The sequence below is a fragment of the Balaenoptera borealis genome (genome assembly GCF_965194805.1).
Source record: "Balaenoptera borealis genome assembly, chromosome: 7".
Taxonomy (NCBI): domain Eukaryota; kingdom Metazoa; phylum Chordata; class Mammalia; order Artiodactyla; family Balaenopteridae; genus Balaenoptera; species Balaenoptera borealis.
This window is the reverse complement of record NC_138864.1, coordinates 118991063-119016843: the sequence shown is the minus strand read 5'-3', so window position 1 is coordinate 119016843 and position 25781 is coordinate 118991063. Positions and strand designations below refer to the sequence as shown.

At 37.6% G+C, this 25781-nt stretch overlaps 1 protein-coding gene and 1 pseudogene across 2 annotated transcripts in view; both read right to left on the bottom strand.

The window, feature by feature from the left end:
• The window catches only part of LOC309632701 (olfactory receptor 2A2-like), a 55406-nt pseudogene that overhangs the window by 15543 nt on the left and 14082 nt on the right, over positions 1 to 25781 (bottom strand). The gene's annotated exons all lie outside the window — the stretch shown is intronic.
• Positions 575 to 25781, bottom strand: part of LOC309632707 (olfactory receptor 2A2-like) — a 25846-nt gene continuing 639 nt past the window's right edge. The window contains 1 exon segment of the mRNA XM_082400494.1: positions 575 to 25780. Within this exon segment, the coding sequence (XP_082256620.1) occupies positions 25106 to 25780 (675 nt within the window). The 3' untranslated portion in view covers positions 575 to 25105.

The window sequence follows — 25781 nt, the reverse complement described above, 5'->3', positions numbered from 1 at the left end:
GAATGGAGTAAAAGGCTGAATCTCCGATATATACACGCAAACGGAGCTTCCATGTTTTTTATCTGACTTTACGCCCATGTAGGATGCGGTCTATACTATGGATCCTACGCCTTTCAGGAAACATGAAACACTGGAATTATCCTACAACTTATAGTCATAGCCACCGCATTCATAGGCTATGTCCTACCCTGAGGACAAATATTCTGAGGCGCAACTGTTATCACAAATCTACTCTCAGCAATCCCATATATCAGCACCACTCTCATGGAAGGAATCTGAGGTGGCTTTTCCATAGATAAAGCAACACTAACACAATTCTTTGCCTTCCACTTCCTTCTCCCTTTCATCATCACAGCACTAGCAGCCGTCCACCTATTATTCCTTCACGAAACAGGATCCAACAACCCCACAGGAATTCCATCCAATACAGACAAAATCCCATTTCACCCTTATTATACAATCAAGGACATCTTGGGCGCCTTACTATTAATCTTAGCTTCACTAATATTAGCCCTATTCTCACCCGACTTGCTAGGAGATCCCGACAACTACACCCCAGCAAACCCACTCAAACCAGAATATTTTCTATTCGTATATGCAATTCTACGATCAATCCCCAACAAGCTAGGAGGAGTCTTGGCCCTGCTACTCTCAATCTTAATCCTGGCATTTATTCCAATATTCCACACATCTAAACAACGAAGAGTACTAGTGGCAGATTTACTAACACTAACATGGATCGGAGGACAGCCTGTGGAATATCCATATATAGCTATTGGACAACTTGCATCCATCTTATATTTTCTCTTAATTCTAGTGTTAATACCAATGACTAGTCTCATTGAAAACAAGTTCCTAAAATGAAGAGTCTTTGTAGTGTAACACAATACCGCGGTCTTGTAAACCGGAAAAGGAGAACAACATATCTCCCCGAGACTCAAGGAAGAAGTACTATGCTTCACCGCCAGCACCCAAAGCTGAAATTCTATATAAACTATTCCCTGAAAAAGATATGACATTCACAAAACTGCAATACTATGTCAGCACTAAAACTAATTCATTTTACTATATACATGCTATGTATGACGTACATACTTCTACTGCCACATAACTGCAAGAATGTCTCTCTCTCATATATGTGTACATGTACATTATATGTGTAATCGTACACTAAATTACCTGCCCCATGCTTAATAGGCATGTACATTACATCATTGATATTACATAGTACGTATACATTATTGATCGTACATAGTACATTAAGTTAAATTGGTCTAGGTCAGCATGTTTGATAATCCCGTCCGTTAGATCACGAGCTTAATCACCAGGCTGCGTGAAACCATCAACCCGCTTGGCAGGTGTCCCTCTTCTCGCTCCGGGCCCATAACTTGTGGGGATTTCTACTGATGAACTTTATCAGACATCTGGTTCTTACTTCAGGGCCATCATCTCACCTAAAATCACCCACTCTTTCCCCTTAAATAAGACATCTCGATGGACTAATGACTAATCAGCCCATGAGCACACATAACTGCGATTTCATACATTTGGTATCTTTTATTTTGGGGGGGCAAATTGCTTGGACTCAGCTATGACCTTAAAAGGTCTTAACACAATCAAGCAAATTGTAGCTGGACTTGTATTTGTTATTTGGCTAGAGCAACCTACGTTGTGCAATCAGTTAATGGTCACAGGACATAGCACTTTACTATTCCCCCCCAGCTTAAAATAATTATATATCATAATGAATGAACCTCAACGCCCCTCCTATCATACCAAGGAACTACTTAGATATTCGCCACACATACAGACAGACTTCCCCCTAGATTCGCCAACCATCCTATCGAAAATCTAATACTAAATCTGACATAAACCACGTAATACAACCATACAAACATCACCTACGTGCAGCAAGTTAATGTAGCTTAAACATCTCATAAAGCAAGACACTGAAAATGTCTAGATGGGCTCACCAGCTCCGTGAACATAAAGGTTCGGTCCCAGCCTTTCTATTACTTCTTAATAGAATTACACCTGCAAGTATCTGCATCCCGGTGAGAATGCCCTCTAAATCACTAAGATTAAAAGGAGCAGGTACCAAGCACGCCACACCAGCAGCTCATAACACCTTGCTCAACCACACCCCCATGGGAGACAGCAGTGATAAAAATTAAGCCATAAATGAAAGTTAGACTAAGCCATATGAATCAGGGTTGGTAAATTTCGTGCCAGCCACCGCGGTCATACAATTGACCCGAATTCATAGAACTACGGCGTAAAGCGTGTTAAAGAACCATACAAGATAAAGTTAAACCTTAATTAAGCTGTAAAAAGCCATAATTAAAACAAAAATAAATTACGAAAGTGACTTTAATAATCTGATCACACGATAGCTAAGACCCAAACTGGGATTAGATACCCCACTATGCTTAGCCCTAAACCCAAATAATCATAAGAACTAGACTATTCGCCAGAGTACTACTAGCAACAGCTTAAAACTCAAAGGACTTGGCGGTGCTTCACAGCCCTCTAGGGGAGCCTGCTCTATGATCCATAAACCCCGATCAACCTCGCCAGCCCTTGCTACTCCAGTCTACATACCGCCATCTTCAGCCAACCCTAAAAAGGAGCAAAAGTAAGCATAATTATGACACATAAAAACGTTAGGTCAAGGTGTAACCTATGGCATATTGAGACCTACAAGTTTACAGTGCCTTTATGCAGTCAGCCAATGTTGTATTGGGACAAGACCCATGAAATAGCACAGTTAAGTCAGAAATTCAGGAATGCATACACACATGCTTGCACACATACACACACACATGCACTTGAACCAACACGAAGGCACTGCTGTTTTTAATGAATAATGGTGGATCAATTGGCTATATGGGTAAAAGCTAAAACATGACTTCTACCAATATACTATAAAAAAAATCAAGTAGGTTTCAGATCTAAGTATAAAAGATAAAAACAAGTTTTACAGAATATTAATTAGTGGCTTATAGTGATAATCTCAGAGGGAACAAAACTTTCTGAAACAGAATTAAACCAGTATTAAAGAAAATATTGATAAAATTAAGAACCTAACTCCTGTTTACCTAGAGGCATCATTCAGAGAGCAAAAATGAAATCCACAAAATGGAAGGAAATATTTATAACTCGTATAACCAATACAGGGCTCATGTTCAGAATATTTAAAGAATTCCTGCACATTTTTAATGAAAAGATAGATAATCCAATTTAAATTGGGAAAAATACTTGAACAAATATTTCATGTGAAAGATCATCCAAATGACCCATGAGCACACTAAAAGATTAAGAGATACTAAACTCTCTAGGTCACCAAAGAGATGGAAATTAAAATGCAAAACACAATGATGGTAAAAATTCAAAAGCTTGAAAGTACAAGGACTTGGCAAAGCTATGGAGCAGGGATACATTACTACTGAGAATGTAATTTTGGAAAACTCTGGAAGTATATACTATCTTTGAAACATATGCATAACAGTGACTCATGGATTCCAGTTTCAGATATGCCCAAAATAAGTGCCTATATATATATATAATACACATTTACAGATTTTTAAAAGATTGTGTATATATATACTGTATATGAATATTATTATGATAATTATAATAACTTTTTTCCTAACTTCCAGGGAAAAACCTATCATAGCTTATTAAAGAAGAATGAAACAAGTACTTATCTCTTGTGTGCTTGACCTCACAATCCATGTGACCACACAAATATTTATTGCAGGGGCTCCTATAATTAGTTTCAGAAATAAATTATTTAATTTACTTATTGTTAGAAAAATTAATGGTTTTGGGAAACTATTCGACAAGAACAATTGGCCCTATTTCTCTATACAAAATTTTTCTCTAGAAATAAAAAAATGAGAGTTATAGAAACATTCCCAAAGTTATGTAATCAATAATGAATTCCAGGGAATATGCTCCAATTACAAAAGTTATGAACATCAATCACTGTTTAGTTTGTCTTTATCATATGAATGAAATGATATAAATGAGAATTTTTGAAAAATTGTAGTGCAATATATTCTGACAACCAAGTATTTTGGTGCTAGAATAACTAGCCTTCTACAAACATTTTTAATATTTCTAAACACAAAAATCACCATGTCACTTTTCTATCCATGTTCAAAATTGCCTGTTTGTGAATACCTTTTCCATTATCAATTAAATAAATCTAAATATTGGTTACAGTTAAGAGATGCATCTTAATTTGGATTCTTCCAGAGCCCAACTCTGGGACAATTATTCAACTACACGTAATTTTTAGGAAGTAATCCTGGAAAATGTAAGTAGAGGAGCAGAAAAGGGGGATGAAAAGATAGCCACTTTAGGTTGAATGATTAAATACCATAAAATTGTAGTAATTGAAGTTACATACTAATGAGAAAATCTTGAAGCCAGTGTAGAATATGTGTCTCAGTGTTAATCCACCTGGAGTGGAAGAGAGCTGGAGTGTCTATACCCCAACCAGTATCTGCTATTGGATGAGAGCTTTGAAGTGGGTGGGCCAAGGGGCACCCACAGCATCAGCTACAAAATTCCTGTCTGAACATCACCTCTGAAATCCAAAATTGGATTGGACATAATTAGGCAGAGGAATAGGTGTGGTTTTCTGGTTCAAGATTGAAGAGGTTAATTGCCAAATTTTTTTAATAAATATTTTCTAATGAGTTTTAAAAATTACAGTAGCATAGATATTTATCCATAGTTAACTTAAGGAAAGTTTAATTTTTTAATTTCAAAAGTTGGCTTTACTTATACTTAACCTACTAGCCTCCTTTATATTATGTATCTTGCACCTGAAGGAATTTAATAAAACTTCTCTACTTGGATAAAATATAATCTAAGGGATACTATCTAATATTAGCTCTGTTATTCACCATAAATAATATGAGAAAAATATTTAAGTGTATCAGTATGTTTTGAGAATGACATAGCAAATCTATGTAAATGAACTAAAGTTGCTGGCTGGTTTATCACATGAAATGTGTTCAGCAGATTTTCAATAAGAGGAAGGCTCATTTAGGATGGAACATAGATTATATAATGTGTACAAAGTTCACTTTCAGGCGCACTCATCAAGGAAGACAGTCATCCTTCAAAGCCTGAAACTGCAGAGAAGTCTAATTTTTAATCATTGCCACTGGGGTAAAACAAATAGAAAATCAGACACTGATTTCAAATATGAATGAGCCCTTAACTAAAAATCAAATGGGCAACTATAGCATATATCAGGCATTGATCTACTAATTTCTTCAAGTATACCAATCTCTGTTTTGTGTACCAGGGAGAATAAACCAGGGATTTTTCTATTGAATGATAGTTTATGAGGCTCTCAAGTAGCTTGGGTCAGTCAGCTAATAAAAATGACTCCAAGGCCTTCATCCTATTTCAGTGCACGTCTCTAACTTCCAAGTTTCAGGTACTAATTTTACAATTAATGGTAGCATAAACATCAAATGTTCTTAATGTCAGCACAAACATTAAAAGCCTCCATGGTGGCTGCCAGTTTAATTGCTAGCTCTGGTCGGTCCTCCTGTTCTGAGTTGTCTGCTTAGGGACTTAGCAACTTAGTTTAATGTAGAATCTGCCTTCTACACAAACTCATATATTTACAGATAAATCAAATCTCCAGTAGCTTTTGTTATCTTACAAACTGCAGTACCCTGACAACCCTGCCTGATTCTTCGGCTCCCAGACCTGTGCCCTCAAATGCTTGTCTATCCTGGGAGCTCGCAGTTATCTGACATTAACTTCGAAGTCCAGCTCCCAGTAGATTCAATATTTCTAAAATTCATTCTATATTTCAGGCATGCTGTCATTATAGGTTAAAAGAATACATTTATCACATTGTACATTATATAAGAATATACCTTAGAAGAGATTCGGTTAATATATTTAAAATTCTACACAATTTTATGTATACTTAGAAAGGTTTATTTAGTAAGAAAATAATAAACAGAATTAATAAACATTATATTACAAGATGATCATCAGAGGGCTTTATATTTATTGGTCCTAGAACACTTCCCAGCCTACCTCATATCTACAAGAATAATCACTGCTTTCCCAATGAAATTCTTTGGTCCAACACCTCCTACTAGCTCAGTGGACTCTGATGGCTTATAAACTCTGGTCAGGGCTACCTGGAATGCCTTTCCAGTAGCTTCCTGTCAGTGGAACATCAATTCTTGGCTTTTACACGGCAGAAGTTGGATTAATATGAATATGAAAACCCTGTTAGCCTCATAAATAGTAACTTGAATCTTAAGCATTAGAATGCTGAAATAGGGATGAAAATAACCAAATTACTATAGTTTAGAGGAAGGTATTAGAAAGCCTATGCCTCATTGTAAATTACAGACACTGACAGGATTCTCTTGATTTTCTTTTTGCATTTGGTAAGACTTAAGAATGATTGACTTTCATTTACTCCATTATTTTAAAAAATTGCCTTAAATAAATGTGAAGAAAATAAAAGAAAAAGTATTCATTGAAAATTTGCCAGGTACAAACACATGTCAAATAGAAAAACTGTTTTGGTAGTAGGGATACTTTACCATATTTTCACCAGCCAGAACTTTCCCCCCAATTTGATAAGCGACAACGGTAGTCATGTTACCCCACTCCAGGAGATGATAAAGGGTTTTCCTCGGATGAGGACAAACATCCCTGGAGAGCAAATCAGGATAAGTTAAATTGGCATCTGTACCAGCTTCCCTGTTACAAGAACAATTGATTAGATCTTTATCAAATAGCTACAGGGTTTCTCCCTTCCACTTAACACCTCTCTCATGGGCAGCAAAGAAAAGGATGCTAATTTTCCTCACTTCTCTGGCCGGAGGATATTTCCAGTATGTAGTGTAAGAAGATGGTCCTCAGCAGAGGAAGAAATGAAAGATAGTGAAGGACAAATTACACACCCCACCTCCAGCTTCATCATTTTTAAAAGGAGGCAACAGAGTTAGAGGGCTCTTATACCCCGTTCAGTTTTATATCATGACTCAGGGACATCAATTTTCACCAGTTGCTTCCCACAAGTGTGACTGGGGAGGGGCTCTGATTAAGAGGAATAAGAAAACTATGTTTAGACAGCATGGGATTCAGATGTTACTCTGAGACCCCAGGAACAGTGCAAGATAGGGGTCTCACAAAGGTGCCTTTTTCTTCTTCCTAAACCTGATGATTTCTGCCAGCCTTCTATCCCGCTCCTCTGTAAACCATTAACTGGTATAACAATAATGATTTCTTCAAAGAGAGAGTGGGTACTACCTCTAGTATTTTTCTCAAAATGAGCTTGAATGTACAGGAAAACTCACAAAGATGGGGAATGGTTGGAGCTGAGTCACCTGCTTCCTGAAGCAAGTGCAGTGTGTGATGAGTTCCAGATACCTCTTCTACCCTGATGGAGAGGAGAGGACACAGGGAGGATACGGAACTTACATATATATAGGGGCTTTATAGTCTGATCAACTAAAACCAACCCATTCCCCAGAGACATTCCTGTGGAGTCCAGGGAACGAATTACAAATCATATTCCCACCATTCTAGGTCTTTCCTACAAAGCAGTGCAAAACCTCCCCTTCCCCTCTTGGCTCTCCTGCTTTGTTATCTATGACAGTGTATAGGTGTGTGCGTGAGTGTGTGTGTGTGCATAGATGTGTGCACCTGCTCATGCAGAGAAGTTAGAACTCATGAAGAATGGCAAAGATGTCTGTGCTCGAGGATCTTGGTATAAAAATTTAACAGATAAGTCATACGTTACTGATTATCACCCATAGTACAATCCCCAAGGATATGAATGTGTTATGTACTTGATCTTGAAATTGTTCCTGTCTCCATACCCTACTTTTGGAAAGATTCATGATGTAATAAATGTGACCCCCATGAAGTTTGTTAAGTTAGCCCCTCAGAGGACTATATCTTTCTCAGGGAGTGAACAATCTCTGTCTGCTGAAAAGTGTTAATGCGCAATAATTATCAAAATTTTCCATTGCAAATATTAATCATTACTTGGAAACTCATGTAGATTGAATCCTATTGCCTGAATGCTTTCCTGCTTTAAGCTACACCTTAAGTATTTGCCCAATTTCAAAAATATTTGCCACCTAAATGTATATCCTATATTTGGAGAGGCTATTATCCCCTCTCTGTTGTAAGCACAGTGTTGTAAGCGTTGAATTTAGATGATGGATAGCTTTGCCTGAACCCACAGATACACAGGACAACAAACAAACATGATGACTCAGATCCCTTAAATTCATGAGTATTTACATTGATTTGGCCCTTGATGCTACCAGAAATCATAGTGTATTTCCTAGTCTCTTCTCTCAGGTTTTTTTTTTTTTAATTATTTTCTCTTTCTTTAAACTTCCCATAAATCCTTTCACCCACACTCTTAGCTACTGAATGAGAGTAACTGAGACCATAAAAGCAATCAGATGACAGTTTGTGCAATCCTAACTAACACACTGACTGAGTTGCTGAATTTGTGCATTTATCTCAACTTCTCTGCCCTTCCTGTGGAGTTACTAGTTTTTCCCCAGAGAAGGCCAGCCTACAAATTATATCATAAATTCCATCCTCTTTCCTACACGAGAACTTCTCTCCAGCAATTTCTGTCTCAAATATCTCTGCTCCTATTTTGTCTTGAACATATCTGATCAGAATGGGAAACTCTTGAGAGAGATTGGGGCAGCCTGCAGGGGCACCAGCTACTGTCTTCTCTGCAGCTTGGTAGCCAGGGGTGGAAGGAAGCCACAGCTGAAACCCCAAGTCAGCCCTCTCTGCCCTGTCCCACTGTCTCATTTCTCCCTGTTCAAGGCTGAGAAGTCCCCAGATCTGCAGTCATTAAGCTGGAGATCCAGGAGAATAGTGCTGTAGTTTCAGTATGAATCCAAAGGCTGAAGAACCAGGGTAGCTGATAGTGTAAGTTTCAGTCTGAGGGCACGCAAAGACCAATGTCCAAGTTTAAAACATCAGAAAAATTTGTGGACCATAATAGACTACTACAAGCAACTGTATGCCAATAAAATGGACAACCTAGAAGAAATGGACAAATTCTTAGAAAGGTACAATCTCCTAAGACTGAACAGGAAGAAATAAAAAATATGAACAGACTAATTACAAGTACTGTAATGGAATGTGTGATCAGAAAACTCACAACAAACAAAAGTCCAGAACCAGTTGTCTTCACAGGTAAATTCTATCAAACATTTAGAGAAGATTTAACAAGTATGCTTCCGAAACTATTCCAAAAAATTGCAGAGGAAGGAACACTTCTAAACTCATTCTTTGAGGCCACCATCACGCTGATACCAAAACCAGACAAATATACCACAAAAAAAGAAAACTACAAGGCAATGTCACTGATGAACATAGAGGCAAAAGTCCTCAACAAAATACTAGCAAACCAAATCCAACAATACATTAAAAGGATCATACACCATGATCAAGCGGGATTTATCTCAGGGATACAAGGATTTTTCAATATCTGCAAATCAATCAGTGATTATTAACCACATTAAAAAATTGAAGAATAAAAACTATATAATCAGCGCAATAGTTGCAGAAAAAGCTTTGACAAAATTCAGCATCCATTTCTGATAAAAACTCTCCAGAAAATGAGCATAGAGGGAATCTACCTCAACATAATAAAGGCCATATATGACAAATCCACAGCCAACATCATTCTCAATGGTGAAAAACTGAAAGCATTTCATCTAAGATCAGGAACAAGACAAGGATGTCCACTCTCACCACTATTATTCAACATAGTTTTGGAAGTCCTAGCCACGGCAGTCAGAGAAGAAAAAGAAATTAAAGGAATACAAACTGGAAAAGAAGAGGTAAAACTGTCACTATTTGCAGAGGACATGACACCATACATATAGAATCCTAAGATGCCGCCAGGAAACTACTAGAGCTAATCAATGAATTTTGTAAAGTTGCAGGATACAAAATTAATGCACAGAAATCTCTTGCATTCCTATATACTAACAATGAAAGATCAGAAAGATAAATTAAGGAAACAATCCCATTCACCACTGCAACAAAAAGAATAAAACACCTAGGAATAAACTTACCTAAGGAGGTAAAAGATCTGTACTCAGAAAACTATAAGACACTGATGAAAGAAATCAAAGATGACACAAACAGATGGACAGATATACCATGTTCTTGGATTGGAAGAATCCATACTCTGAAAATGACTATACTACCCAAAGCAATCTACAGATTCAATGCAATCCCTATCAAATTACCAATGGGATTTTTTACAGAACTAGGACAACAAAATCTTAAAATCTGTATGGAGACACAAAAGACCCCGAATAGCCAAAGCAATCTGGAGGGGAAAAAAAAAATGGAGCTGGAGGAACCAGATTCCCTGACTTCAGACCATACTACAAAGCTGCAGTAATCAAGACAATATGGTTCTGGCACAAAAACAGAAATATAGATCAATGGAACAGGATAGAAAGCCCAGAGATAAAATCACACACATATGGTCAACTAATCTCTGACAAAGGAGGCAAGGATATACAATGGAGAAAAGACAGCCTCTTCAATAAGTTGTGCTGGGAAAACTGGACACCTGTATGTAAAAGAATGAAATTAGAACACTACCTAACACCATACACAAAAATAAACTCAAAATGGATTAAAGACCTAAATGTAAGACCGGACACTATAAAACTCTTAGAGGAAAACATAGGAAGAACACTCTTTTACATTAATCACAACAAGATCTTTTTGACCCACTTCCTAGAGTAATGGAAATAAAAACAAAAATAAACAAATGAGACCTAATGAAACTTAAAAGCTTTTGCACAACAAAGGAAACTATCAACAAGATGAAAAGACAACCCTCAGAATGGTAGAAAATATTTGCAAATGAATAAATGGACAAAGGATTAATCTCCAAAATATATAAACAGCTCATGAAGCTCAATATTAAAAAAACAAACAACCCAATCCAAAAATGGGCAGAAGCCCTAAATAGACATTTCTCCAAAGAAGACATACAGATGGCCAAGAGGCACATGAAAAGATGCTCAACCTCACTGATTATTAGAGAAATGCAAATCAAAACTACAATGAGGTATCACCTCACACCAGTTAGAATGGGCATCATCAGAAAATCTACAAACAACAAATGCTGGAGAGAGTGTGGAGAAGAGGGAAACCTCTTGCACTGTTGGTGGGAATGTAAACTGATACAGCCACTATGGAGAACGTATGGAGGTTCCTTAAAAAGCTAAAAACAGAATTACCCATATGACCCAGCAATGCCACTACTGGGCATATACTCAGAGAAAAGCATAATTCAAAAAGACACATGCACCCCAATATTCATTGCAGCACTATTTATAATAGCCAGGTCATGGAAGCAACCTAAATGCCCATCAACAGATGAATGGATAAAGAAGATGTGGTACATATATACAATGGATTATTACTCAGCCATAAAAAGGAACGAGATTGGGTCATTTGTAGAGACGTGGATGAATCTAGAGACTGTCATATAGAGTGAAGTAAGTCAGAAAGAGAAAAGCAAATATCGTATGTTAACGCTTATATGTGGAATCTAGAAAAATGGTATAGATGAACCAGTTTGCAAGGCAGAAATAGAGACACAGATGCAGAGAACAAACATATGGACACCAAGGTGGGGGGGGGGAAGTGGCAGGTGGGGTGGTGGTGGTGGGATGAATTGGGAGATTGGGATTGACATATATACACTAATATGTATAAAATAGATAACTAATAAGAACCTGCTGTATAAAAAAAAATTAAATTTAAAAAAATTAAAATTATAATAAAAATAAGAAGAATGTGAAACTCTTTATTTCAAAGACACTAATTATCTATTTGCTATATCCAGTGATCAGTTGTCAGTCATCACCTGACTTGATCTGCCAACAGCATTTAACATAGTTAATTGCTCTCTCTTTCAAACATTTCTTAACTTGACTATCATGATATTATGCTCCCCTAGGGGTCTTTTTATCAATACCTTTCTGGTTGCTCCTTGTCCTTTGCTGGATCCTCATTACCCCTCTCAGATCTAGAATAACTGGCATTCTTCAGGGTTTATTCTTTGTATCTATTTTCTATTCACTTATTCCAGAAATTTCAAAACATTTCATATACTGGTAACATATAAATTAATATTGCAAGCCAGGCCTCTTCATAAAATGCAGTGGTCCAGAATAAATGTTTATCTACTGCATACTGGTGTGAATTAGCAGCTCCTTAGATGTCCTGTCTCATAGAGTAATTCCAATGCCCTAAAGCCACCTAAAAGGAGTCAATTGTAAGCTTGCCTCTCATGCCTCACCCTCTCTTGTTGTCAAGAGAGTGACTGCTTTATAACAGTATTACATAGTATATACATTTTTAAAAATGCACTTTAATATACTAATGCTTCTCTTTATTTCTTTCCTTCTCTTAGCTGTCTTTGGTGATTGTTGTCAGTTTACATACATTTTTTAAGGTAATTATAACTAAAAATATCCATTTCATTCTCACATATTGTTTTTAAAATTCAGTCATGATGCCACAATTTGTATTAGAGTTTAAGAATACAGGATCTATGGTCTGACTAGGTTCTAATCCTAACATCACATTTGTACTGTAACTGCAATTTCCTTTTATATGTCATATGTTTATTTGTTCCAGTTCTGACTACCCCTTCCAGAGGCTGTAAAGATGCTCATTTTCTCCATAACTGCAGAGCTGTTTGTTTTCAAGGGTACCACAGAGCTGGAGTGATGATGGGAATAGAGCAAGTTAAAACCCCAAGAGCTCACTGTTCGTATCAAAGGAGAAGTTTTTCCTTGGATGAGCACCCATCAGATTTTTGAAAGCCTTTAATTACTTGGTTTTGAAAAAGATGACTTTGACAAATTTTGTCAGTTTCCATTTTGCTTTTCTGGAGCAGAGAATTCTTGGAGGTCTTTCCTCTGTTATACCCACTGACTTGTGTGTGTGTTTGTGTGTTTTTTAAAGTATATTTTCTGTCTATGCAGAGAGAGCATAAACTATTCTTTACACTATATATGTTTAGATAAATTTGAAGAAACTTTTCTATACTTTCACATTACATACTCTGCCTGTTTAGGAACCTGAGAAGTAGGTTCTGTGGTCCTGATGATTTCTTCCATTTCGTGCCAAATCTTATTGCATTGTCCTATTGTCAGTGTTAATGACACAAATTTGGGGAAGATTTAGCCTAAAGGAGATGTCTTTTTGCTCTTTTGAGTTCAATCTCATCATCAGCTTGATTTGCAGACTGAAGAATCTTTCTCTCTCTCTCACTCTCTCTCTCTCACACACACACACACACACACAATCTTTGTCCACATAATGGTATTTATTTCCCCATGGTTTTAATTAATCTTTAATGTAAATTTTGAGTATGTGCTCCTGTTAGAGGATCTCAGAGAAATGCAGGCTTGGCCAACTTAATAAGGAATTCTAATATGATTATTGTGACTTCTTAAAGTGCTAGCTAAACCGTAAATATCTAAGATAATTTTGTGTAATTATTCAAAGGACAATCTTATTTTCTGGAAGACCTCATATTTAGGACTTACGATTAAGAAAAAGATATTTGTTCCCAAACTTGAAAAAATGTACTATTCTTCATATTTTATTCCTTGATGGAGAATTTTCAAATAGCTTCTTTAATAATATATTTGATAAGTGACTTCCATATGTCATTGCTTGGCACTCTGTTAACTGACATTTATTTGATTATTTCTTAGACTTCTGAACTAAAGTGTTACTTTTCTAGAGGTGCTGTAACAAAGTACCACAGACTATATGGACTCAACAACAGAAATATATTTATTTATTGTCCCAGTGACTAGATGTCCAAGATCATGGATTCCATGGGGGGTGGTTTCTTCTGAAGCCTCTCTCTTTGGCTTGTAGATGGCAATCTTTTCACTGTGACTTTACATGGTTTCCTTCTGTGTATCTCTGTGTCCTAATCACCTCTTTTAAAAGGACGCCAGTTATATCATATTGGTGCCAATCCTAATGACCTCATTTTAACTTAATGACCTTTTAAATATGCAATCTTTTTTTATAATAAATTTATTTGTTTGTTTTTGGCTGTGTTGGGTCTTTCTTGCTGCGTGTGGGCTTTCTCTAGTTGAGGAGAGCGGGGGCTACTCTTCATTGCGGTGCGCGGGCTTCTCATTGCGGTGGCTTCTCTTGTTGCGGAGCATGGGCTCTAGGCACGCGGGCTCAGTAGTTGTGGCTCGTGGGCTCTAGAGCTCAGGCTCAGTAGTTGTGGCACGCGGGCTTAGTTGCTCCGCAGCATGTGGGATCTTCCCGGACCAGGGCTCGAACCCGTGTCCCCTGCATTGGCAGGTGGATTCTTAACCACTGCGCCACCAGGGAAGCCCATGAAATGCATTTGTCTTAACGAAGAAAAATATTTTAGGGGTTGGTGTGACACCAAGCCCTAAAAAGAACAGGGTGATCTTCAACAAATTTAATTGGTTTTAGTGAATAAAAACAAAGCCTCCTTAATCTTTATATTATGATAACATAATCTATAGGCTTTGTAATTTATCATTCCAAATGTGAAAAAGCAGAAAGAAATTACCACTAACCAAGAGATAAAAGAGCCAATAGAACAGGTCTCAGATACAGCACAGATACTGAAGCTACAAGACTTCAAAATAACTGTCATTCATTCAAAGAAAATGGGAACAAAGATACTCAAAATTTAAAAAGTAATATTTCAATGAAGAAGTAGAATCTAGAAAAATAGTCAGATATGCATTCTTAAGGAGCAAATAACAATATGTGAAATTAAGAAAACATTGAGTGGATTTAATAGCAGATTGGAACAAGTCTAGAGTTGGATCAAGGAATTCAAATAGAGATCAACATAAAACATTTAAATCAAAGCATTAAAAAAAAATAATGAAAAGATGGAATAGAGTCTGAAATATCTATAGGATGTGGTTAAAAAAAAAGCTAACCATACTCAAGAGAAAAGCCACATAACAGGGGACAGGAGTTGCCAAGATGGTGGAGGAGGAAGACCCTAAGTTCACCTCCTCCCATGGACACACCAAAATTATAAGTATTTACAGAGCAACTATTGACAAGAAAGATCAGAAGACTAGCAGCAAAGATCTTCTATAAAAAAGCTATAAAGAAGGAACCACAATGAGATGAGTAGGAGGGGTGAAGTCACAGTAGAGTCAAGACTTATACTCCCAGATTGGTGACCCACAAATAGGAGGATAATTACGGTTGCAGAGTTTTTCCCTAAGAAGCAAGGGGTCTGAACTCATCAAGCTGCTCCCCTGTCTGGGGTTTCTGTACCAGCAAAAGCCTCCAAACAATTGGCTTTGAAAGCCAGCAGTGCTAACTTTCAGGAAAGCTAGAGGGCTGTGGGAAATAGAAACTCCACTCTTAAAGAGCACACAGAAAATTTCACAAGCTCTGTGACCTATGACAGAAGCAGTAATTTGACAGGAGCCTGGGTCAGATTCACCTACTAATCTTGGAGCACCTCTTGGAGAGGTAGGAGGTGAGTGGAGCTGACCCTGGGGACACAGACACCAGCAATACCCATTTTTTGAAGCTCATTCCTCCATGAGGACACTGGTATTGGAAAGTGCCATTCTGGAATCCTCCCACTAGCTTATTAGTTTTGGAACCTGGCCCCGCCCACCAGCCTGAATGACCAGTACATATATACCTCAGGGACAAGTAGAAAGTCAGGCAGGGACACTGGGCCACTCATGAGCAGGCTTACTGCCTTAAGACCTGCTAAGCCCACAGCCACCCCGGGACCCAGCCCTGTATATTAGAGGGCCTAGGATCTGGTCCCACATGCCAGCAAGCTCGCACTAACCCTGGGAATAGACTTATCCATGAGTGTGCAGGCATCGGTACCAGGACCCCCTGGTCCCCAGCCCCACCCACCAGCAGGTCAATGTCAGCTTTGAGACACATTTGAGCCCACAGCCAGCTATATCAAGAACTGTCCCCACCCACCAGCAGGCTGACACTAGATCTGGGACCCCAGGCTCTGCAACTACCCACCCTCAAACCCTGTTCCATCCACCAGTGAGCCAGCACTAGCTCTGAGACTACTTGGTGCTTGGTAGCTAGCCCCTACCTGATCAGGTCTTGCCCACCACCAGCTAGCAGCCTGTGTATAAGGCAAGGTCTGGCAAACAACAGAACTGGGGTCAGCCATGCCTACCAGACCACCCACAGTAGTCAGCAGGCCACTAAAGAAGGACCCAAGCAGCCCTCATAGGGGGCACCTCTAAAGCACATAGCTCTGGTGATCAGAGAGGAGTGTGCTGCTGGGACGTATAGAACATATTCTAGAAAGCCACATCTCCAAGGTTGGGAAATATAACCAATCAACCAAATAAATAGGAATAAAAACAGCAAATTAGGACAAATGAGGCAACAGAGAAATATGTTCCAAACAAAGGAACAAGATAAAATGCTAGAACAAAGTAAAGTGGAGATAAGCAATCTACCCAATAAAGAGTTCAAGGTGTAATGATCATAAAGATGTTCAAAGAGCTTGGGAAAAGACTGGATGAACAGAGTGAGGAGTTAAAAGTTCTTAGCAAAGAGTTTAAGAACATATATAAGAAAAACCAAAGAGATGAAAAAACAATTACTGAAATATAAAATACACTATAAGGAATCAATAGTAGATCAGATGACACAGAGAAACAGATCACAAAGCTGGAAGACAGATTAGTGGAAATTACTGAATCTGAACAGAAAAAGAAAAAAAATGGCGACAATTTAAGAGCCCTCTGGGACAACATCAAGTGTACTAACATTTGCATTATAGGGGTCCCAGAAGCAGAAGGGAGAAAGGGGCAGAGAACATATTTGAAGACATAATAGCTGAAAACTTCCTCAACCTGGGAATGGAAAGAGACATACAGGTCCAGCAAGCAGGGAGAGTTCCAAACAGGATCAACCCAAAGAGGACCATATAAAGACTTGAAAAAATGTAAGACGCTGATGACAGACATTAAAGACACAAGCAGGTGGAAGGATACACCACGTTCATGGATTTGAAGAACTTATATTGTTAAAATGCCCATACTATTTAGGACAGTCTACAATTTCAGTGCTATCCCTATCAAAATACCAATGAAATTTTTCATAAAACTAGAAAAAAATAATCCTAAAATTCATATGGAAACACAAAAGACCACGAATAACTAAAACGATCTTAGGAAAGAAGAATAAAGCTGGAGGTTTCACACTCCCTGACTTCAAACTATACTACCAATCTACAATAATCAAAACAGCATAGTAGTGGCACAAAAGGAGACATATAGATCAATGGAAAAGAACAGAGAGCCCAAAAATAAACCCACAGTTATATGGGCCATTAATCTATGACAAGGAAGCCCAGGACCAGATGGCTTCACAGGCAAATTCTATCAAACATTTAGAGAAGAGCTAACACCTATCCTTCTCAAACTCTTCCAAAATATAGCAGAGGGAGGAACACTCCCAAATTCATTCTACGAAGCCACTATCACCCTGATATCAAAACCAGACAAAGATGTCACAAAGAAAGAAAACTACAAGCCAATATCACTGATGAACAGAGATGCAAAAATCCTCAACAAAACACTGGCAAACAGAATCCAACAGCACATTAAAAGGATCATACACCGTGATCAAGTGGGGTTTATCCCAGGAATGCAAGGATTCTTCAATATACGCAAATCAATCAACGTGATACACCATATTAACAAATTGAAGGAGAAAAACCAGATGATCATCTCAATAGATGCAGAGAAAGCTTTTGACAAAATTCAACACCCATTTATGATAAAAACCCTGCAAAAAGTAGGCATAGAGGGAACTTACCTCAACATAATAAAGGCCATATATGACAAACCCACAGCCAACATCGTTCTCAATGGTGAAAAACTGAAACCATTTCCAGTAAATCAGGAACAAGACAAGGTTGCCCACTCTCACCACTATTATTCAACATAGTTTTGGAAGTTTTAGCCACAGCAATCAGAGAAGAAAAAGAAATAAAAGGAATCCAAATCGGAAAAGAAGAAGTAAAGCTGTCACTGTTTGCAGATGACATGATACTATACATAGAGAATCCTAAAGATGCTACCAGAAAACTACTAGAGCTAATCAATGAATTTGGTAAAGTAGCAGGATACAAAATTAATGCACAAAAATCTCTTGCATTCCTATACACTAATGATGAAAAATCTGAAAGTAAAATTAAGAAAACACTCCCGTTTACCACTGCAACAAAAAGAATAAAATATCTAGGAATAAACCTACCTAAGGAGACGAAAAACCTGTATGCAGAAAATTATAAGACACTGATGAAAGAAATTAAAGATGATACAAATAGATGGAGAGATATACCATGTTCTTGGATTGGAAGAATCAACATTGTGAAAATGACTCTACTACCCAAAGCAATCTACAGATTCAATGCAATCCCTATCAAACTACCACTGGCATTTTTCACAGAACTAGAACAAAAAAAACTCCTAATTTGTATGGAAACAAAACAGACCCTGAAGAGCCAAAGCAAGCTTGAGAAAGAAAAACGGAGCTGGAGGAATCAGGCTCCCTGACTTCAGACTATACTACAAAGCTACAGTAATCAAGACAGTATGGTACTGGCACAAAAACAGAAATATAGATCAATGGAACAGGACAGAAAGCCCAGAGATGAACCCATGCACATTTGGTCACCTTATCTTTGATAAAGGATGCAAGAATATATAGTGGAGAAAAAACAGCCTCTTCAATAAGTGGTGCTGGGAAAACTGGACAGCTACATGGAAAAGAATGAAATTAGAACACTCTGTAACACCATACACAAAAGTAAACTCAAAATGGATTAAAGACCTAAATGTAAGGCCAGACACCATCAAACTCTTAGAGGAAAACATAGGCAGAACACTCCATGACATAAATCACAGCAAGATCCTTTTTGACCCACCTCCTGGAGAAATGGAAATAATAATTAAAAAAAGAAAATGGGACCTAATGAAACTTAAAAGCTTTTGCACAGCAAAGGAAACCATAAACAAGATGAAAAGACAATCCTCAGAATGGGAGAAAATATTTGCAAATGAAGCAACTGACAAAGGATTAATCTCCAAAATTTACAAGCAGCTCATGCAGCTCAATATCAAAAAAACAAACAACCCAATCCAAAAATGGACAGAAGACCTAAACAGACATTTCTTCAAAGAAGATATACAGATTGCCAACAAACACGTGAAAGAATGCTCAACATCATTAAGCATTAGAGAAATGCAAATCAAAACTACAATGAGATATCAGCTCACACTGGTCAGAATGGCCATCATCAAAAAATCTACAAACAATAAATGCTGGAGAGGGTGTGGAGAAAAGGGAACACTCTTGCACTGTTGGTGGGAATGTAAATTGATACAGCCACTATGGAGAACAGTATGGAGGTTCCTTAAAAAACTAAAAATAAAACTATCATACAACTCAGCAATCCCACTACTGGGCATATACCCTGAGAAAACCATAATTCAAAAAGAGTCATGTACCACAATATTCATTGCAGCTCTATTTACAATACCCAGGACATGGAAGCAACCTAAGTGTCCATCAACAGATGAAGGGATAAAGAAGATGTGGCACATATATACAATGCAATATTACTCAGTCATAAAGAGAAACAAAATTGAGTTATCTGTAGTGAGGTGGATGGATCTAGAATCTGTCATACAGAGTGAAGTAAGTCAGAAAGAGAAAAACAAATACCGTATGCTAACACATATATATGGAATCTAAGAAAAAAAAAATGATCATGAAGAACCTAGGGGCAAGACGGGAATAAAGATGCAGACCTACTAGAGAATGGACTTGAGGATATGGGGAGGGGGGAGGGTAAGCTGGGGCAAAGTGAGAGAGTGGCATGGACATATATACACTACCAACCTAGTGGGAAGCAGCCGCATAGCACAGGGAGATCAGCTCGGTGCTTTGTGACCACCTAGAGGGGTGGGATAGGGAGGGTGGGAGGGAGTGAGATGCAAGAGGGAAGAGATATGGAGATATATGTATATGTATAACTGATTCACTTTGTTATAAAACAGAAACTAACACACCATTGTAAAGCAATTATACTCCAGTTAAGATGTTAAAAAAAAAAACTTTTTATTAAGTGATTTTGATTTATAAAAAAAAAAATCTATGACAAGGAGACAGGAAAATACAATGGGGAAAAGACAGCCTCCTCAATAAATGGTGTTGGGAAAACTGGACAGCTACATGCAAAGGCATCAAACCTGACTACTCTCTCATATCAGGTAAAAAAATAAATTCAAAATGTCTTAAATAATTAAATATGAGACCTAAAAACACATAACTCCTAGAAGAGAACATGAGCAGAATACACTTTGACATAAATCATAGCAATATGTTTTTTAAGATCTGTCCCCTAATACCAAGGAAATAAAACAGGACCTATTAAACTTAAAAGCTTTTGCACAGAAAAGGAAACCATGGACCAAAGAAAAAGAAAAACTATGGAATGGAAGAAAATGTTTGTAAATGATATGACCAATAAGGGATTAATATCCAAAATATATAAACAGCTCATACAACTCAATAGAAATAAAACAAACAACCCCAATCAAAAAATGGGGAGAAGACTTCAATAGACATTTTAACAACGAAGACATACAGATGGTTAATAGGCACCTGAAAAAGGGCTTGACATCACTAATTATTCGGGAAATGCAAAACAAAACCACAATGAGATATCATCTCACACCTGTTACCGTGACTATTATCAAAAAGACAAGAAATAACAAGTGTTGATGAGGATGTGGAGAAAAGGGAACCCGTGTTCACTGTGGTGGAAATGTAAATAGATGCAGCCACTATGAAAAACAATGGGGAGACTTCTCAAAAATCTGAAAATAGAACTACCAGATAATCCAGCAATTCCACTCCTGGGTATTTATCCAAAGAAAACAAAGACACTAATTAGAAAAGATATATGTACCCCAATGTTCATTGAAGCATTATTTATAATAGCCAAGATATCACAGCAACCCTAGTTCCCATCAAGAGATTAATGGATAAAGAGGATGTAGTATATATACATGATGGAATATTACTCATCCATAAAAAAGAATGAAATCTTGCCATTTGCAGCATCATGGATGGACCTACAGGTATTATGTTAAGTGAAATAAGTCAGACAGAGAAAGACAAATATTGTATGTTATCACTTGTATGTAGAATCTAAAAGTAAAACAAATGAACAAACATAACAAAACAGAAACAGAGATATAGACACAGAGAACAACAGGTGGTTGCCAGATGGGGAAGTGGGAGGGAGGAGGAAATAAATAGGTGAAGGAAATTAAAATGTACAAACTTCCAGATGCAAAACAAATGAGTCAGAGTATGAAATGCACAGTGTGGGGAAGATAGTTAGTACCTATATAATATCTTTTTACAGTGATAAATTTTCACCAGACTTATCCTGGTGATCATTTGGAGATGTATAGAAATATAAAATCACTATGTCATGTAGCAGGAACTAACATAGTGTCATGGGTCATTTATACTTCAAAAACAAACATCACACTCATAGAAAAAGAGATCAGGTTTATGGTTATCAGATCTCGGGGGATGGTGGGAACCGGGGGAACTGGATGAAGGCAGTCAAAAGTTACAAACTTCAGGTTATAAGATAAAGAAGTACTAGGGATGTGATGTACAATATGATAAATATAACTAACACTGTTGTATACTCTATATTAAAGATTCTAAGAGCTCATCACAAGGAAATAATTTTTCTATTAATTTTGTATCTATATGAGATGTTGGATGTTTACTAAACTTATTGTGATAAAAATTCACATTTTTATATGTCAAATCATTATTCTCTACACCTTAAACTTATACAGTGCTGTATGTAAATGATATCTCAATAAAACTGGAAGAAAAAATTAAAATTAAAAATATATAATGGCACAAAAGTAAATTTTGAGGGAATTATTTCAGAGTATTTCCCAGCATGATAAAGTTTATGTTCCAGTGAATACAGAAAGCTCAGCAAATCACAGGCAGGATAAGCGGAACTAAAACACCACTTGGGCTAAAACATTATAGTCACACTTCTGAAAACCAAAGCTAAAATATTCTCAATAAACAGAGAAAATAATTATACCCATTAGCACCAGGGAGCATTTCTTTCAAATGGAAAAAATAATTTTTTTTTTAGTGTTTCTTGCAGTGCATCTACTGGCAATGAATATTTAATTTTGTTTGGTTTTATTTTTTTGCTCATACTAGGTCCTTGAGATTTTGCCCTATCTATTATTCCTCACTTGGATTTATTTTGCAGTAAACATAGGCAAATTCAGGCTCTCAGAAATTTCCTTGGTTAACCATTTATTCACCCTTTCTCTGCTCCCACTTATACATAAAACTACTAATTTCATGTATGTTTAATAATAAGTGATGTAAAAGCATCATTCAGTCTACCCAGCTGCACTGCTTTAGAGTAGGAGAGTTATTTGTAAGCCTTGCTCATATGATTACTGCTTTCAATATTCACTGTTAAGTCTTGCCTCCGGGTGAACCACAAGAGATTTAGAACAACTATCCACTCTTCCTCCCTCCAAAAATACAAAATGACAACCCTGAACTGAAAATCAAAAACTCTTCATCATTAAAAAAGAAATTGGTAAGTTGCATTTCATTAAATTTAAAAACTGCTGCTCTTTGAAAGACACTGGTAAAAATTGGAAAATTCAAGCCACAGACTGGAGAAAAATCTTTGCATGCATAGGAAAAAATGACTTGATTTCAAAAATATACAAAGGACTCTTAAAACAAAATAGGTAAGAAAACAAACTACTCAATTTAAAAATGGGCCAAAACCCTAACACCTATTCAAAGAATATGTATAACTGAATCACTTTGCTATACACCTGAAACTAATGCAACATTGTAAATCAACTATACTCAAATATAAAATGAAATTAAAAATAAACAAGTAGGGCTTCCCTGGTGGCGCAGTGGTTGAGAGTCTGCCTGCCAATGCAGGGGACACGGGTTCGAGCCCTGGTCTGGGAAGATCCCACATGCCGCGGAGCAACTAGGCCCGTGAGCCACAACTACTGAGCCTGCGCGTCTGGAGCCTGTGCTCCGCAACAAGAGAGGCCGCGATAGTGAGAGGCCCGCGCACCGCGATGAAGAGTGGCCTCCACTTGCCACAACTAGAGAAAGCCCTCACACAGAAACGAAGACCCAACACAGCCAAAAATAAATAAATAAATAAATTATTAAAAAAAAATAAAAAATAAACAAGTAAGATAGATTGCAAATAAGCATATGAAAAGACACTCCATATCCCTGTCATCAGGGAAATAAACTAAGACAACAATGAATTATCAGTGTACACCTAGTAGAATGACTAAACTCCAGAACATTGACAGCACCAAACACTGATTATGATGTGAATCAATAAGAATTTCATATATTGCTGAGGGGACTTCATTTTCATTCATGTAAAATGATATAGTTACTATGAGAGTCAGTTTCACAGTTCCTTAAAAAAAACTAAACATACTCTTACTATACAATCTACCAATTGCACTACTTGATATTTACCCAAAGGATTTGAACACTTATGTCTACACAAAAACCTGCACAGGGATGTTTAAAGCAAATTTATTCATAATTGCCTAAAGTTGGAAGCAATCAAGATGTCCGTCAGTTGGTAAATGGATAAATAAACTGTGGTGCATTCAGACAATGGAATCATATTCTGCACTAAAAAGAAGTGAACTATCAAGCAAAGGAAAAAAAGAACAGAGGAAACTTAAAGGCATATGACTGAGTGAAGGGAGCCAACATGAAAAAATTACATACTTTATGATTCCAACTATACGACATTCTGAAAAGCCATAACTACGGAGGCAATTAAGAGATCAGTGGTTGCCAGGGATTAGCAATGAGGGAGGAAGGAAGAGGTGAATTTTTAGGGCAGTGAAAATACTGTGTATAATAATATAATGGTGGATGGAATAATTACACACTTCTGCAAACACATAGAATATACAACACCATGAGTGAATTCTAAGTACACTATGGACTTCGGGTGATGATGATGTGTTAATATAGGTTTAAGAATGATAACCAACGTGCCACTCTGAGGAGAGATGTTGATAATGGGGGAGATTATGCATGTGTGGAGGCAGGGTGTATATGGGGTACTTCTGCACCTTCCACTCAATTTTGCTGTGATTCTAAAATTGCACTAAAACATAAAGCTTATCACATAAAAGTGGGCAAAAGATGTAAAGAGACAGCTCACCAAAGAAGATGTACAGATGACCAGGAAGCAACCGCAAACAAACTCAACATCACACGTCATCAGGGAATTTCTTGTTAAAACAAAAATGAGATACCAGGGCAGATCTATGAGAATTGTGAAAATGCAAAATATCTCTGTATATCTTTAAGAAATTCCAGTGCTTGCTATGTTTCTCAGGAGTCCCAACAAGGAGTCCAAACTGCCATTCCCATCAGTGCTCTGAGTCAGGCAAGACAACTAACAAAACCTCAGTCCACTCCCAGAAAAGCTACAAAGTAGTATGCATGGTCCATTCTTCTTTTCCCCCTTGAGTGCTGGGAGTGGGGATTTTCTCCTGATCCTGACACACTGTGCCAGAGAGGGGAAGTAGATATGGTGGGTAAAATACCATAAATTTTCCTGAACACTTACTGTATCTCTTCTTGGCTTTGTGCTTCTCTGGAGTGCTGCAACCTATTATCTGACTTCTGGTGTTTTCACAAAGGAAATTTGCTCTATATTCTTGTCTCCATGGAGGAACGAGGGCTTAGGGATTCCTCTTCTTCCATCTTGCGGATGTTACTCTTGAGTAACGCTCATCATTAAATCATGCATCTTCCTGGGGAATTTTCTTGAGTTTTTTGCACCAGCAATCTTATCTCTTAAAGGGAAAAAGTCCACTGAACCAAGTTGTACCCACCTTCACGTTGTCCTCCTCTTTTTCTGCAATACTCTGTAGAAGGCAGCCTTCACTTGAGCATTCCTTAGACTGTAGACGAGGGGGTTCAGCAATGGGTTGAAGACAGTGTAAAACAGGAAAAGGATTTTCAGCTGCTCCTCTCGTTGACTATTGTCAGGGACCATGTAAACGATCATGGCGATGCCAAAGTAGAACCCAACCACACAGAGGTGGGAGGAGCAGGTGGAAAAGGCTTTCTTGTGGCCTTCTTTTGACTGGATCTTCAGGATGGCCCAGAGGATGCTCACATAGGAAACCAGCATCAGGGAAAGGGGTCCAACTAAGATAAACACACCATCAGCAAAGAGGAACATTTCATTGATCCCAGTATCACCGCAGGCTAATTTGAGGACAGAGCGAATATCACAGAGGAAGTGGTTCACCTCCTGGGGCCCACAAAAGGGTAATCTTAACAGGAGAATTACTTGTACTAGGGCCAGTGAAAATCCACATGCCCAGGAAGTGATGGCCAGGACCACACATGATCTCCCGTTCATGATGACAGTGTACTGAAGGGGACGGCAGATCGCCACATACCTGTCATAGGACATCACCAACAAAATCAGGCACTCTATAGAACCAAAAGTCAAATTGAAGAGCATCTGCATAGTGCATGAGATAAAGGAGATAGTTTTTTTT